At 39.4% G+C, this 15,467-nt stretch overlaps 1 protein-coding gene across 1 annotated transcript in view; it reads left to right on the top strand.

Annotated features, from left to right (window-relative positions):
* LOC310958451 (matrix metalloproteinase-17-like) overlaps positions 1–2,543 on the top strand; it is a gene marked incomplete at its 3' end in the record, with an annotated part of 76,661 nt that extends 74,118 nt beyond the window's left edge. The window contains exon 10 of the mRNA XM_083929405.1: positions 2,218–2,543. Coding sequence (XP_083785531.1) covers positions 2,218–2,543 — 326 coding nt within the window. The remainder of the gene's footprint in view (positions 1–2,217) is intronic.
* Between the last annotated feature and the right edge of the window lie 12,924 nt (positions 2,544–15,467).

Raw genomic sequence — 15,467 nt, 5'->3', positions numbered from 1 at the left:
TTAAACCAATCATTAAAGGACGCCCAAGGCGATGTTCACTCGCAACAACCCAGTGCGTGTGCGTGTGCGTGTGCGTGTGGGTGTGGGTGTGCGCGTGCGTACGTGTGTGTGTGTGTGTGTGTGTGTGTCCTCATTATTGGAGCATGTTGTGCCTGGCTCTGCCATGTCAGTAATCTTTATTGACTATGTGCATCTGTGCCTGTAAAGCATTCTGGTCTTTTACCACCTATAAAGCGTCTGTAGTGCCTTATATAAAACCCTATTATGTATGTAGAGTGAAAATATCAGTGTGTATGTGAGCTCACAGCTGGCCTTGTGTAATTATGTGTGGCATTAGCGTGACATTATCCATTATGAGGAGTGATTATTAGTGTGTGCTGAGAAATGATTTAAAAATAATAATAATAATTGCAGCGTACCACTTAGAACTGTACTGTATAAACTAAACTTTTTCTTTCTCCCCTCACAATTACAACTTGATACACTAGTGGAGGGTAAAAGTAGGGGGTATATAAGTTAAGTTATTCAATTAGGCAGCTCAATGAAAGTCTGAAGTTTCTTATTGATGCAGAAATGGATACTAAGGATATTTACACACCAATGACATATTCTTTCATTGCTTTGATGATTAAAAAAAAAAGCTTCATCATATACGAATGACATAGGTTTAACCCTAAAAGTCGTTTTGATGCCTAACCCTAACTCTCCCCTTTTGTTTCCTAAACTTAACCGTCATGGTCCACTTGAGGTCGCTGTTTCACGGCGTTAAATAGAATGTCATATTCTGTGAGATATCATACAAATTGTTGTGCATAACTTTTCATAACATATCATACAAACCTGTTGATGCGATGATGTTGTGTCATGGCACACCCAGCAGCATGTACGCATTAGGTTGTGAGAGAATTAAAGTTTACTTAGTGCCCAAGTTATGCTAATAAGAGATTTTGAGAGACGTATGAATAGAAGAATGACAAAAATACAGCTTTTGGCCTTTGGAGATTGAAAGGGTTAGAAATGTATATCTTTTGATATCAATCTTAGTTTAAGTGGTAATGGAATAATTCAGTTTAATGACTGAAAGATCTCAGAGATAATCTCATGTATTTTTATCATTCTGTCTGAAAAAATTATGATATCTCCTTGGTTTGGTATTTCCATTTACTAGACATGGGCCTTAGATGTGTAGTCGGTCCCTGGGCGCTGGATCCTTATCCTAAGCAGTTACAGTAGGTCAGATGCTGAGGACATATGGCCTTCCCACAGGGATTAATAATGTTTACTTTAACTTGCATTGTTTTGGCAGCCTTTACCAAGCAAAAGCCCGTTTAAGGAATGCCTCCACCCGTTGGTTGTACAGATTAGGCTTTGATAAAGCACTTGAAGATGTTCGAAACTGGCACAAAAACAACTAATTAGCAGCAGGTACACGCTTATTTCAGGTTACTCCCAATGGAAGCGAGCAACATCACCTCTTTCCCCTGCAGCAGCTCCCAGCTGATTGTGAGGAAGCTCTGTTTCTTGTCAGTTGTTTAGAGGTCTGTGTTGTGTCTGAGCTTTGCCAGCTTCAGAGGTCCTGCTCCAAGCACTTTGATGTGTTTTATGTGTCTGTGGGAGAGAACAGGCAAAAAGCAAAAGAGTGGACAGTCACAACAAAATCACCAATTATATGTAAAGACATAGAAATGCATGGACCGGTACCTATGTATGTAAGTATATACACAAGCAAATTTACCTGTGCATACACTTTTGGCCACATCAAAGCCTTTAGGCTGATTCCAGAAGCCTAGGATAAAGAGAGAAAAGTGAGATTGAGGAGGAGAGAAAAAATAAGAAGGCATGGTGACAATTCATGATGCACAGTGAGTGAGAAGAGTGCAAAGTAAAGCCAGAGGCTATTGACAATTCACAAGTTTAAAAGACGGATAAGAGATATGGGGAAAGGAGGAGAACAATGTTATGCTGAGAAGAACGCAGGAGGGGAAGTAACAATTATATTTATAGGAAGCTGCAAATGAACATCCATATTGTTTGTCATCCATTTGTTTTTTCTCATCAATCATGCTAATATAATTAGAATGTTTGCTGTATTGTAATACTTAATTTCCCTCCTTGTTGGTCTTTTGCCTGCCTCAAGGGCAAAGGCAAAGTGAAGTATTGTAGTCTGTTGTTCTAGTATTTCAAAACATACCAACCCTCTGCCTTCTGTCTCTGAAGGCTCGTCCTATTTCTTCAAGGGGAAGGAATACTGGCGAGTGCCAAGCAGCAACATGGAAGTGGAGGCAGGATACCCCCGCCTCATCTCTAAAGACTGGCTGCTGTGCACCGAGATGCAGTCGGACTCTCCGGACACAGAGTCCAAAAACACAGAGACGAGAGTCAACGTGCACCATCACCCAGACCACGCAGAGAATGGATACGAGGTGTGCTCCTGCACCTCTGACACCGCCTCGCCTTTGGGCGTCCACCCCACCCCATCTCCTCTGTGGCTGCTGCCACCTCTCTGGACGCTCTCGCTGGCCCTCCACTCTGAACTGCTATGATGCCAAAGCACGGGACTAAGTTCTCAAGCTGGGTGCAAAGGGAATTCTCTTTGTTGGAGGGCCAGTGGACACTCAGTCTAAATACAAACTGGAACATTTTGTTCATATAAATATCAACTGGTATGTTTTTGCTATTATTTTGCTGTTATTTATTTCACATGCCATTTGATGGTCATCTAAAGCGCCTTGCAGTATGAATAGGACTTAAAGTTATCATTGATAAAACTGGGGTATATTTCTAGTGGTCATCAATCCACTGACAAGGATAATGCTAGCACCTTGCTTAACAAACTAAGTTACACAGAAGCATAAGTCAGTTTCTTCTTGAATGTGAAATATGTTCACATAATATACAACACCATTCCAACAGCATAGCACCCATAATATAGATATATACTGTACATATATGTGTGTATGTATATGTATACACACATATATATATCAATGGATTGTCAGCAGTTGAATGTCATCCTAAGATGTTTATAGGCAGTAGACAGGTTTAAATGTACATTTTTACCTTGGAGGTAATAGTTTGACATTTTGGGAAATTAACAATATAATATAAATATTAAATAAGTTCGTTTCTTCTTGAATGTGAAATATGTTCACATAATATACAACACCATTCAAACAGCATAGCACCCATAATATAGATATATACATATATGTGTGTGTATATGTATATATATATATATATATTTATATATATTAATGGATTGTCAACAGTTGAATGTCACCCTAAGATGTTTATAAGCAGTAGACAGGTTTAAATGTACATTTTTACCTTAGAGGAATAGTTTGACATTTTGGAAATTAAATATGTTTATTCATTCTCTTGTTGAGGGTTAGATGGGAAGATCATTACCACTCTCAAATCTTGTAAAAATCAAGCGACAGCTAGCAATTGCTAGCTTAGGTTAGCATTGACACTGGAAACAGGGAAATCTGGCTTTTGTAAGTGTTGGACTTACCCTGCTTCATGTCTTAAGGGTGATAAGCCATCCAGGGCTATAGCCTTGTTCTTACCTTACAGAAATGAGAATGAAATGTATCTTTTCATCTTAGTTCCAGCAAGAAAGTAAAAAATATTCAAGATGTTGAACTATTTTTTTAAAATAGTTTCTGGCAAGTAGAACTTTCTGCCAGACTGCTTACTGCCTCCCGGCATTCTCCACAGTCAAATGCTTAAGTTTAACTTTAGGTCAGTTATAGTTAAGGTTTGGGTTATTATTGAGGCTGAGGTTTGGGCCTAGAGAAAGAGACAGTACCTAAACTCAGCCTGACAGGAAGAGCTGCCTGCAAAACTCAAACCAGGGTAAAGAATGGTATCTGCGATACAGATACTGTAGTTAGACATGTGAGTGACATCTAGGCAGACAAGTGAAAAGTACCCTGAAATGTAGTGGAGAATAGATAGTTAGGTTTACAGATGAATGGCTCCATAGGGTATTGACAGGAGGACAAATGAATGGTATTCTGGGCTGTAGACAGGTGGATGAATGGCACCTTGGGCTGTAAACAGGTAGACAGGTGAATACCATCTGATAAAGGGCACCCAGTGCTGTGGGAGGTTTGACAAGTGAAGACTTCCTATTCCTAAGCCTGCATTGACACCAAATTAGGCGTAGCAGCGATTAGCGCAGGGTTGTGCTGCGGATATTCCCTTAAATGGCCTATATGTGTCTCCCTTAGCCACGTTTCCACCAAACACTTTGGTATAGTACCTTTTAGAACAGGACGTATCCCGTGCAGACATGTACCTCCACACATTTCCTCCTGCAGTGCTCAGATGTGTGACAGAAGCCATGCGCTGAGACGAGCTGAAAATCCTTTTCTGCTCCATGTAGTTTTTGCTGTCTTTCCTCTTGGCCAAGCAGAGGAAAAGACATTCCACACCAATGGTGGACTACAGTGTTTCTATCTCTGCCCTTTATTATTGGATCAGTGTGCTTGGTACTTCAACAGACTAGTAATGGAAATACAGGACTGACTGAAGCGATTCTATTGGTACAATTTACAACCTTTGACAATAAAAAGGCAAAAACTACTGTTCTAATGTGTAACAAAGGAATTGAAAATCCAAAATGAACTGAACCGAACTGCTGGATGGAAATAGGGCTATTGTGTTCACTATGGTGATAGCATTTAGCCATGATGCTAGTATGCCGGGTCCTACGAGTGATTGTCCGCATGACAGATTACGATAACGATTAATTGCGAGACTACACATGAAACATAAGGTTACTCTTCATTGTGCTTTGTGTCTGACCACCGCAGTGTGATGTCAGGTTGCAATTTTCCAAAAGTTTATTGCACGTTTCTTTTTCTGACATCCCTTGCAGCCCTCACCCAACGCAGCCTAAACCCACTACCAACATTCAAATAAATGGGAAGACTTGGTGTGAATGCAGCCTTACCTGCACTACGTACTCTTTGAAGAACTGCTGCTCTCGTATCGTCATGAACTCATCATTTTCAACCCCATAACACAAGCATTCCCTGCCATTATCAGAGGCATTATTGTTTTTGTTGTATTTTTTGGTAAAAATAATAATAATAATAATAATAATGTGGATAGATTGTGATTCCATGTTGCTTTGATCAGTTCAAGGAGCCGTTTTTCGTTCACCGCTGGATGATTTCCTTAGTTTATCTCTGGTGACGTTGTTAGCAGACCACACAAGACAGCAACCAGACTTGTTCTTGCTGATATATTTACCTACAAATATAGACACAGATATATTTGAGTTGAGATGTTCCATGGTTACTTCAAAACCGAGAGGACTGTGTATATTTCAAGGTGTGTTTTCTAATGTAAAATATTTTTTTAGAAAAATAAAAGAATGCGAATGACTTTAGTGGCTAACTGTGATCACATTCATTTGTATGGACGGAGACGGATTATTTTGAGTTCTCTGTGTTGCAGCTGTGTGGGTGTGAGTATGTAATTATTTAGTGTCATTGAAAAGGAGCCCAGCCTGGAAGCCAGATGAAGGTAACATGACAGCTTGCAGAGCTGCTCTGCATCTCTCTGATGTTTTTAAGCATGTTTCCTCTTGTAATGGCCACTTCTGCTCATCAGGAATGCAAACCACATCATGTCAATCAAACCACACACTCACTCTTTGTGGCTTTATGAACAGATTTGCTGGCAGAGGATTTTATATACCTACAATTATTTTTCACGGAAGTACATCATAGAAGTAACGGCACCTGATCCAAAAATATTCAGCAGCTCAGATATTGCTTAGTTGGAGAACAAAGTGAGCTGTAGGGGGTAAGTGCTTAACAACATTGCATACCATAAGAACCCTATGACAGGCACATACTTTCAAAATAAAAGCAATCAACCAAGAGGCTACACAGATGACCACCTCCAGGATACGCACAACTAAAATTTCATTCTGTTTTGAGTTTAAAAATCAACCATTATAATATATAATAATGACCCACTGGCTTGATTGTCTATTTTTCTGTTTACAATTGCACAAACACAATTACCATTGAGTTTTGTTGTAATAGGTTGTACTCCTGTTGTGCTTTACAATATACATTTTTTCCAACTCTTAATTTATTATCATGTTAGTTTAAAATGAATCCATTGTTATTCCTCCTGCATCTCCCTTTGTCACGCTTTGCAGGCCGGGGTTTGACATCACTAAGAGCAGCAATTTTTCTTCCCTGCTCTTGACACACTTGAGTGGTGTTAATTAACTGGTGTGGCTCGACGGCCCCCGGGAGAGCACCTGCTCCCCGGGGGCAAATGCAGCACGATGGGTCACTTTTCAGCAGTTTGTCCAACTTGTGCTATTTGAGCTGCTACTTTAACCAAACCTAATTGTTTGTTTTAATTGTTAAATAGTTATTGCTTTTACAAAACTTCTATTCTTATCAGCAGTTGCACACTCACTGAATTTAATTAACATATCACACCCTGACTTGGTCTTGATTGGCACTGCTTTCTAACATTTGTGCGAAATGTTTCCAGCCAGGCAGGTTTGCATCATTAAAATGAAGACTTCTCTGTCTCCAGAGGCTGTGAACTGTGACTGCTTCATGTTTTAGAGCCCACAGCATAATACCAACTGATTACTTTACAAACACACACACACACACACACACACAATATACAAATAATGTATTCAGCTTTTTACTATTTCATATTTCATAGGAAAAAATTAGCCATAATTATGTTATGCAATCAACATCTGGCTTGAGATCTCAACGAAACCACTAATAAAGCTGTGATGATGAGGTTTGGGTTTTAGCAAACAAAACGGGGGAAGAAATATAAATATATATTGAAATAAATACACATCAGATTAAACAGGCAGATGTAAAAAGACTTGGAATGCCTTGACAAGCATCTGGAGGAAATATAATGAGGCAGAATATTTTTTTAATTACAAAATAATTGTCTTCCGCCTACAATTTTCATCTGAAGAATGCGTCCACTATAGCCTGGGAACCAGATGAATCTGCCAAGCTCAAGTTGCATTTGCTACCTCTGACCTCCCTCTTATTCAGACAGATTTCCAGCCGTTGATAACTCTCCTTGAAAATTGAAAACGAACTGAAAGGTTCTGGTACAGTTATGTTTCCAGAGTGTTTTGACTGGGGTGGCCCAAGTTGGAATAACATTAATTTACCATTTCTGTATCCACTATTCTTATCAGCTTTAACCCTTTGAGACCCACCATAGTCAATTTTTTTTTATCTGTTTAGGGGATACAAAATGTAACCATTTTCTTTACAACCACATAGAAATTGTAGAAGAAAAAATCACCCACACCCAGTTCATGCAATTCTAACTGTTTAGGGGCGTCTGTATGCATGGTATATGTATACAGAGGTCCCTAAACAGTCTGGGAATTTCATGAATTGATGAATTGATGCTATTTTCCCCAAACTGCATGGGCTTATCATAAGGTGGGCATGTCTTTGAAGTGGAGACTCGTGGGTCCCCAAAAAAAACATTTTAATTTGTATATATTGAGGGGAGAGGTTAGAGCCTCCTTTGAAAATGGCCTTGCCGGTTTTTTCCTTGTCAAAGTTGTGCCTAACTTTGGAGCGTTTATCACCCCCTTCCCGACAAGCTAGCAAAACATGTCTCTTACTGGAACAGCATCTGTAATGCCCAAAGAATTCAGGGGCGGTCTGTGCCACCCTAGGCCTTTAGAAACACCCCTGGTCTGGTGAGGCCAGGATATTGCCCCTTGGCAGACAGATGCACAAACCAATACCACAGTAAGCTGAACTGCAATGCCAGTAGCCTCTGTTGAAGGACTGAGACAAGCAGCGTTTATATGTAATTCTGTGTGTCCATGCACAAAAGTACAACTGCTCCCACAGTCACTGCACTGTGGAGAAGCGCTGCTGTCAAGAGCCCGGCTTCAAGTTGATGCATGGCAGTGAGATTGAGGGGAGGGTTCGCAGAAGGAGCCTGCATGGCGAGAGACTCATTTGGCAGACATGTCAGACTGGGCTCTGGCAGAACTCTACCATCACATTCCTCAGAAGGTTGCACTGAATTCACCTCTCCTGCTCAAATATGCTGGGGAACTCGGCAGGAAATGTGTACCCGGTCATTTCTACTCAGTACAAAGTTTGAGCAAAAGCATTGCCTCCTCTCTTGTTATCTGGTGTGACAGTGATAGTGTTGGACACAGGGAGGTTCACCTTGCTGGGAGAAATGGGCTAGTGTTGCAAAAATAAACACAGGGTACAAGCTATTCAAAGAAAAAAAATGTAAATAAGTGTGTGAGATAGACTGTCAAAATATACAGTATATAATGATTTTCTTCCATTTTTGTTTTTCAAAGATATTTTTGTTTTACAGCTAATGTCAGTGAGTTCCTCATTATTATGCTATAGTTATGCTGAAGAATAGAGGGGATACTCAGGTTGATCTTATTATGACACATAGGCAAAGTGAGCAACAGAATTTTAAAAAAGCGGACTCAGGGCATCTGATTAAAGCAGAGATTCCCCTGATCTCACTGGATGTCTGGCCTTTGTCTGTCAAACAAACTGACACATTTTATCAGGTGATGCCTGTGAAATGCCCCTGAGGCCCATAATACGGTTGAGAGAGATAAAACACAAACATGACTTTCTAAAGCCTACTGTTCTCATTTATTATCCAACAGGTAACAAGTTGAACGTGACTCATTAATGCATTCAAATCAAACAAGATGTGCTGCTTTGCATGGAAAACACTTTAGAGGTGTGCAAGCTTCTAGATAAAAGCTGCTACAGTTGGAGATTAGAATAATCAGCAGCTCTGAAGGTGAGTCCTACTGCATATAGATATTGTAGCTTTTTGTGGCCCAAGTGATGTCACTTGGGGTTTGATGGAAGTTAGCCTACACAAATTTGATGCTAGAGGCATGAGGATATATTAGCCACTACTAGCAAAACCCCAAAATGACCAAACAGGCAGTTGTGAGTCATTGTGGGTAATGTAGGCACCGTGTTTGGCAGAGTAGAAGAATATGTGGAATAAAAAAAATAAAAATATATATCTCTGGTTCTGCTAAATTGATTTTTCTACCTTGCTTTTCTGGTACTGTCCATTGTCAGCCTGTCAGTGTTACAGGAGTACAATGTGAAAATCATTGTTCTTTTAAGCACTTTGTGTTCTTAAAATGAGTGTTACTGAGAACATTTGACATGACATGACCACATGCCTGACTCCATAAGAAAAGTGCTCCTTGTGTCCTTATGTAGCAGAACCAGGATAGACAGGTTAGAAATATATGAGACAAATTAATGAAAATACCTGTTAGCCTCTTAGTCACTGAAGTAGGTTAAGGGTTGACCAAGCGGCAACCTCCGGTGCTAAAAGTGCAGCCAATGAGGATGAAACTGCAGTTCTTCAAATGGCCACTTGAGGCTGGCTTCAAAAGTGAATCAATCCCCATAGACCCCATGTTAAAATGTTCAACTACAGCAGAAATAAACACGTTGACAGCCTGGTACAAAGGAAATACGGTTTTGTTCTCTATAGCTAATTTCCCTTTATTTGACAACTTTACAGGGAATCATTTTTATATGACTCACCTTTTTAAATCATGTTAAGGCTTAAAGCTATGTAATATTATGGCCGTGAAGCTTTGAGCTAAAGGTGGTTGCCATCACAGGTGGCTAGCATAGATTTTAGGCTTCATTCGATCCACCTCAGCTCCATCCACACTCCGCCTCTTTGCCCGTTTTTGGATTAGCTGGGGGCAGGTAGAGTCAGGCACTGCTAAAATAGCGATGGTCAGAGCCACCCACATTGAGCTTCATTTTGGCTCTGTGGGTGACGTCCCAGGGATTGCATCAATATTTTATACAGTCTCAAGGGTTAATGAGAAAATTCAGCGGTTTTGAAAGAATTTATCAGGGTTTTCCTCCACTCTGCTATTGTAATATGTTACTAGTCTGCATTGTGTCAATACTGATACATTTAACGACTTGTGTTTCCAGTGGGAGTTAGAGCTCCTTCATGCTTTAGAAAATCTTTATATGCAGTCTATGAATACCAACGTCTCCCCTGAGTCCAAGCGTCGCCCAGTTGTAATAGAGTGTATTGAGTTTCCTCAGCTTCTCAGTTTAATTATCTAGCATGACCTATTGGTGGGGATCACACACTTGAGCATAGCCATCCCAGTATGCAGACAAAACTATTATGCTGATCAAGTCTTAAAAGTTAATTTCAGTGCGGAGATGGGTTTGAAAAAGCAGTGACCTTCATGGCAACATTTGTCTCTATCCATCTACATGAAAGAGTTGGCTACCATTCAGCTGTGCACCTTTTTCACCAAGTGTGTAGTATAAGGCTGGGTGTTAGGCCGAACAGATGAGCAGGGCACAGCGCCACAACGCTTGGAATTAGCTAAGTGGAAAGGAGGGGCCTTGAAGGAGACGGCTGCCCTCTAGCCTTTGGTCAAGGAGATTAAGTTATTCGTTGTAAACATGATTTAAAAAAAAAAACAAGGCATGTAGGTCAAAGTGGTTTACAATGAGAAGAAGCAACAGAATAGAGCTATAAAGAAAATAATATGTTTTAAAAAGAATATGAGTGTGCACATTATTGAATTTTTGTATTGGTTTGCCTGCGAGAGAAAAAGTAAACACAGTTTGATCAGATGGCCTAAAATGAAAGCTGCATGAAGACAAGATGACGAGTCTTTACAAAAATGGCAACACACATTCACATGCTTTCGTTCATTGTTTCGCTCAATTGTGAGAAATTGGGTTGATGTCATTCTTTTTACTGTATCCTAAAACTATAAACTAAAAAGCAAATCTAACCTCTAAAGTTCTGCCCCTCACCCTGTGGCGACCATGCTTTGAGATAAGTCTTCATAATGTCCCCAAAGAGCTTGCACACACACACACACACACACACACACACACACACACACACACACACACACACACACACACACACACACACACACACACACAATGTACCCTTCATTTATACTGAACATATTGATATACTGCAAAATATGATGATGAATTGTATAAATTGAATATGAGGCCAATTGGGCTCTTGTGAAGGAAAACATCATTTAAAATTCTAAGACGTACAGTAATGACATTACTTTGTATGCATAAGTAAGAGTGTGTGCATAGTTGTCCTTGAGTGACCATTAGTACTGTTAAACTTGCCTAAAAATGCATTACACATTGTGCTCTGATGAAACGGGTCATTATGCCCTTGCATGGACATGATGAGATGTAATACCTCTGTGTATGTGCACCTTTGTGTGATTACCAAGAGTGGATACATGTGTCAGTCAAAATACAGATAATGTGTGTTATGATAGTCCTTTTAAACTGCAGTTGAACAGTCACTTACATTAAGTTTGCATGCAGTGTGTTAGTATATCATAACACTGCTGGCTCTGAAGTCTCTCTAACTAGAGTGAATACCTGAAGGCCTTTCGCCAACTGTCACCACCAGAGGCTTAATGTGGGTCAGTAAGAATCAATCGATCATTCTGAGTGAACCACAGAGCAAAGCTAAAATATTAAAAAACCAGAGCAAACCCCTGCAGAGTGGACACCTGTGATGGTGGCTGGCGGGCTGCTTAAAGCAAAATACACCAACTGCTCCATTAAGTCAAACTCTCTGACAGTAAAGCACACTGAAAACTGGTAGAGTTAAAAACTGAATAAAAGAAGTGGACATGGCTTCTTTCTAATGGTCAGCAGGGGGGCAAAAATACATCTGATTGTATAGAAGTCTATGAAAAAAAGGATCCTACTTTTCACTCAATTTATTACCACAGTTAACATTTCCTAATGAGTTCATGGTCTCAGTTGCAGTTTCAAGTATTCTTCAGTGCAGCATGGTGTTCATTTTGTAAATGATTGTCCCATTTAGAGTAAAATACATGGAGGGCATGGGTACTTTGTGATTGAAAAGTCACATCCACTAATCAGAATAGAGACTTAGCAATGTGTAGCCATGGTATTTAGATACCTGTGAACTTGTTTTGTGGTGTTGTCCGTGTTTGTGGTGTTATTTGTCTGTACTAAAAGACACTCAGGTTGGCTGGTCATTTTTTTCTAGCCTAAATTAGCATCACAGTTTATATCACAGTTAATGTAAATGGCAGATGCACCAAGCTAGCTAGCTAGCCTACCATTTGCTAACTCCTAACCTGCATTTCCACCTTTTCATCCAAATAGAGTTGCTTCTGAGGCTGGTTTCACAAACATATTTCAGGCTGGTCTTTAGTGTTAGGCCAGACTCACAGTAGTTTGCTGTAAGATTAGTCTAGACATTTAGACTATTTTAAGCCTAAAAAGTTAGCCACCCTGCCGTCAGACTAACTATGGACGTATGGAGCCATCACGTTCTACTGAAAATATGAAAAATACCATAAGCATATGTGAAAATTGCACATGAATATCCCCTCACGTGGTAACTTCCACTGGGAAGCTCGTAGAATATTTTGATTTTAACACTGTTACAACACTGTCTTTGAGCTAGTAAGGAAGATTATGTGCTTCACATAAGGGTAGACCAAGCTTATGTAGCTAAAAAAGAAATATTAGCTATCTCTTTTTGTCCTTTGTCCCACTATTAATGCTAAATCGAGCATATAATTTATCATTTGTGTTTTGATAAATCCTCTCCTTGCTGTAGCAGATGAATTAGGCAGTCTAAAATGGTTTTCCCCAAGTAACAGGTCAGGATCTGTGGGGCCCCGATGTTTCATTTCACTACGACAACAAAAGCACTTGAACACAACACACTGGTCATTTCCAGTTCACAAATCGAAAGGACCATCTTTTCCATTGCACGTGCATGTTATTTGGATGAATTTATCCTTTTGACGTCTTCCTCATGTCTGAATTGCACTTCGTAAGTCAATGTCTATCTTTGGGAAACCAGCCCCTGGCTTCACAACTTGAAGCTGTAAAATTGTAGTCCACAAACCAATTGATGACGTCATGGTGGCTACATCCACTTCTTTTACACAGTCCATGGTAAACTCATACATTTTTTACATGAACACATTCAACCATCAACCTAGCTGTCTGTTGTCAGCCGTGCATCATTATGCGGACCTGCACAGCATCGTGAATGTAGCCTGATTCTTGGCTCAGGAAAGCCAATATGATTAATTCATGATAGCAGCACCAGTTGGACAAGTCTGCACCAGTACCCTGCTGCCATCTCACTTGATATCAGCTAAGACACAATAGCTCTTTTATATTAGAACGCCAGTGAGAGTGAGCATTGAGTGGCATGTTTCAAGGTGATCCTATTGATTCTCCCACTATGTGAAAAAAACATCTGAAAATGTAATTCACCCCTATAAGTAACATTCCTTTAAATAATCAATGTCTAATAATATTTCCACTACAACTCAACTCCCAAAAAGAGTTTTTTTAACAACCTATTTCAGTGTTTAGACGACATTTCTTTAGATACCATTGTTGTAGATTATTCCATATTTAAGGAAATGGACATCCAAAGACGAGATAAAATTAAATGACATAATGACTTGATAATTTATCTCCATGACATTTTCAAAATAATGATTAAAAACAATGAGCAACGTGACCACATCAAGAGGCCCTCTTATAGACCTCTACCACCCTCCTCTGGCACTTTGATATACAGAAAGTGTATAAACAGGTGAACTGTCTATTAAAATGTGTTAAAGGGATCTGGCCATCAGGATCTAAATTTATGACACAACTTGGATACAAGGATGCACAGTAAAAAGCTTCATAGCCTCTGCCAAAAATGCAATGAACAAGTATGTAATCAACTGCATATCGCTATAAAACTCCTGCTGGAATTGCGTGATATGAATTCATATCTCTCTAAACTGTAAAAAGACTTACTTCTCAGGGATAACCTATGTTACTAAAGCTAGCTGTATTTGTTCAACCAAATACAAACAAAAATACATTTGATTGGATTTAGCCTGTGCGAGACTGATCGGCTACAATGGTATGGTCTACATTGATAACAGTTAAGCAGGTGGTCTGAGTTGTTTATATTTCTGTAACATACAGTTATGTTGCAGGCATGAAACTAGTAATGAATAAGTTATGAAGCTGTCACACCTGTTCAAAACCAACTGGAATTATGGCTGACATCCTACATGAGGTAAGGTGTCTGGGCCAAATGGGGAAAGAAATCCGAATGTGTCTACGGTCAGTACAAAAGGAAGTGAAAGATAAAGAATAAAGTGAAGGCAGACATCTTGATATTTCACCCTTACTGATGCAGTTACACTAGAAATGGTACATTTCTATTTCCCTCCAGGCCTACACATATTGATATAAAATAATGTTTGACTGATGTGAGTGATTTCTTTTGTGAGTTTTCCCAAGAATTGCATTTGGTTTGTTTTTAACAGATAATAGTGGGCCCATCATTTTGGCTATTTTGAAAGTCACCATTCTCCAATGTGGGCCTGGAGGTCTCTTCTGCTGCAGCCTTCTTCTTCTCATCTGCCTTGTTTTAAAGGGACTCTATTTTTCTGTTAGCATTCAGTATTGATCCTGATGTCCTCCAGCCTAAAAACAGCCTGCTCGGAGGAATTAAAGGTGATTAAATAGCCATTACACAACTTACACAATGCTGGACACTGTCACAATATATATATATACACACAAGCCTTCAAGATGTTGCATCTCTTTCCTGTTTTTGTACATTTTTAATGTTCGTACATCCCTCTCCTCTTCTGTATTTTTATAGCATTTGTTCAAACATTTTTTTCTAATGTTTTCTGTTTCTTTCAGTTGCCTCATTAAAAAGCAGCAGTGAAAAGTGTCAAGGTTGTCTCTGTAGTATTTTATATAAAAAGCAATTTGCATGTAAAACAAGAAATAACTCTAACCACTGTCGCCCACCCACGTGGCTCGCACCTGCACTTTACCTTTACAAGGCAGTTAAATTATCCTATTTTTGTTGTGTTTTATCTTCACATTCTCTGTCGATTTTAAGTGTGTTGTTATGAATGTGTGGTTTTATGTCTGCCCCATAGAGTAGCCTTTCATGTCGTTGTATCTACTCACAATGACAATATTGTCAATTCTGATTCTGATAGAAACACTATTTTATAATATGTTATTATTATTATTATCATTTAATTGTAAAACATATCAGCGCGCTGAGAGCATGAGTATGTTGTTTCTACTGAATATGTTTGATCACTGAAATGTAGCCTACTGGGCTTCTTTTTTTTTTTTATCATTTTGACAGTTTGTCTTCATTTTTCCAGGCCTACACTCGCAAACATGCACACTCGGAAAATATTAAAAGACTGTTTTCCATTTTCAAGTAGTCTATAACCAAGCCAAAACAGATGTCTAAACCATAGGTGTAAACACTTTTTTTGTCTCAACTCATTTTATGACTGAGGACCCTGGTGATCTGACGTCAAACCTACAGCTGTAGTT

The sequence above is a fragment of the Echiichthys vipera genome, assembly GCF_963691815.1.
Source record: "Echiichthys vipera genome assembly, chromosome: 16".
NCBI classification, from domain to species: Eukaryota; Metazoa; Chordata; class Actinopteri; order Perciformes; family Trachinidae; genus Echiichthys; species Echiichthys vipera.
Note: the sequence above shows the minus strand (reverse complement) of the source record. Positions and strands in the feature narration are given on the sequence as shown.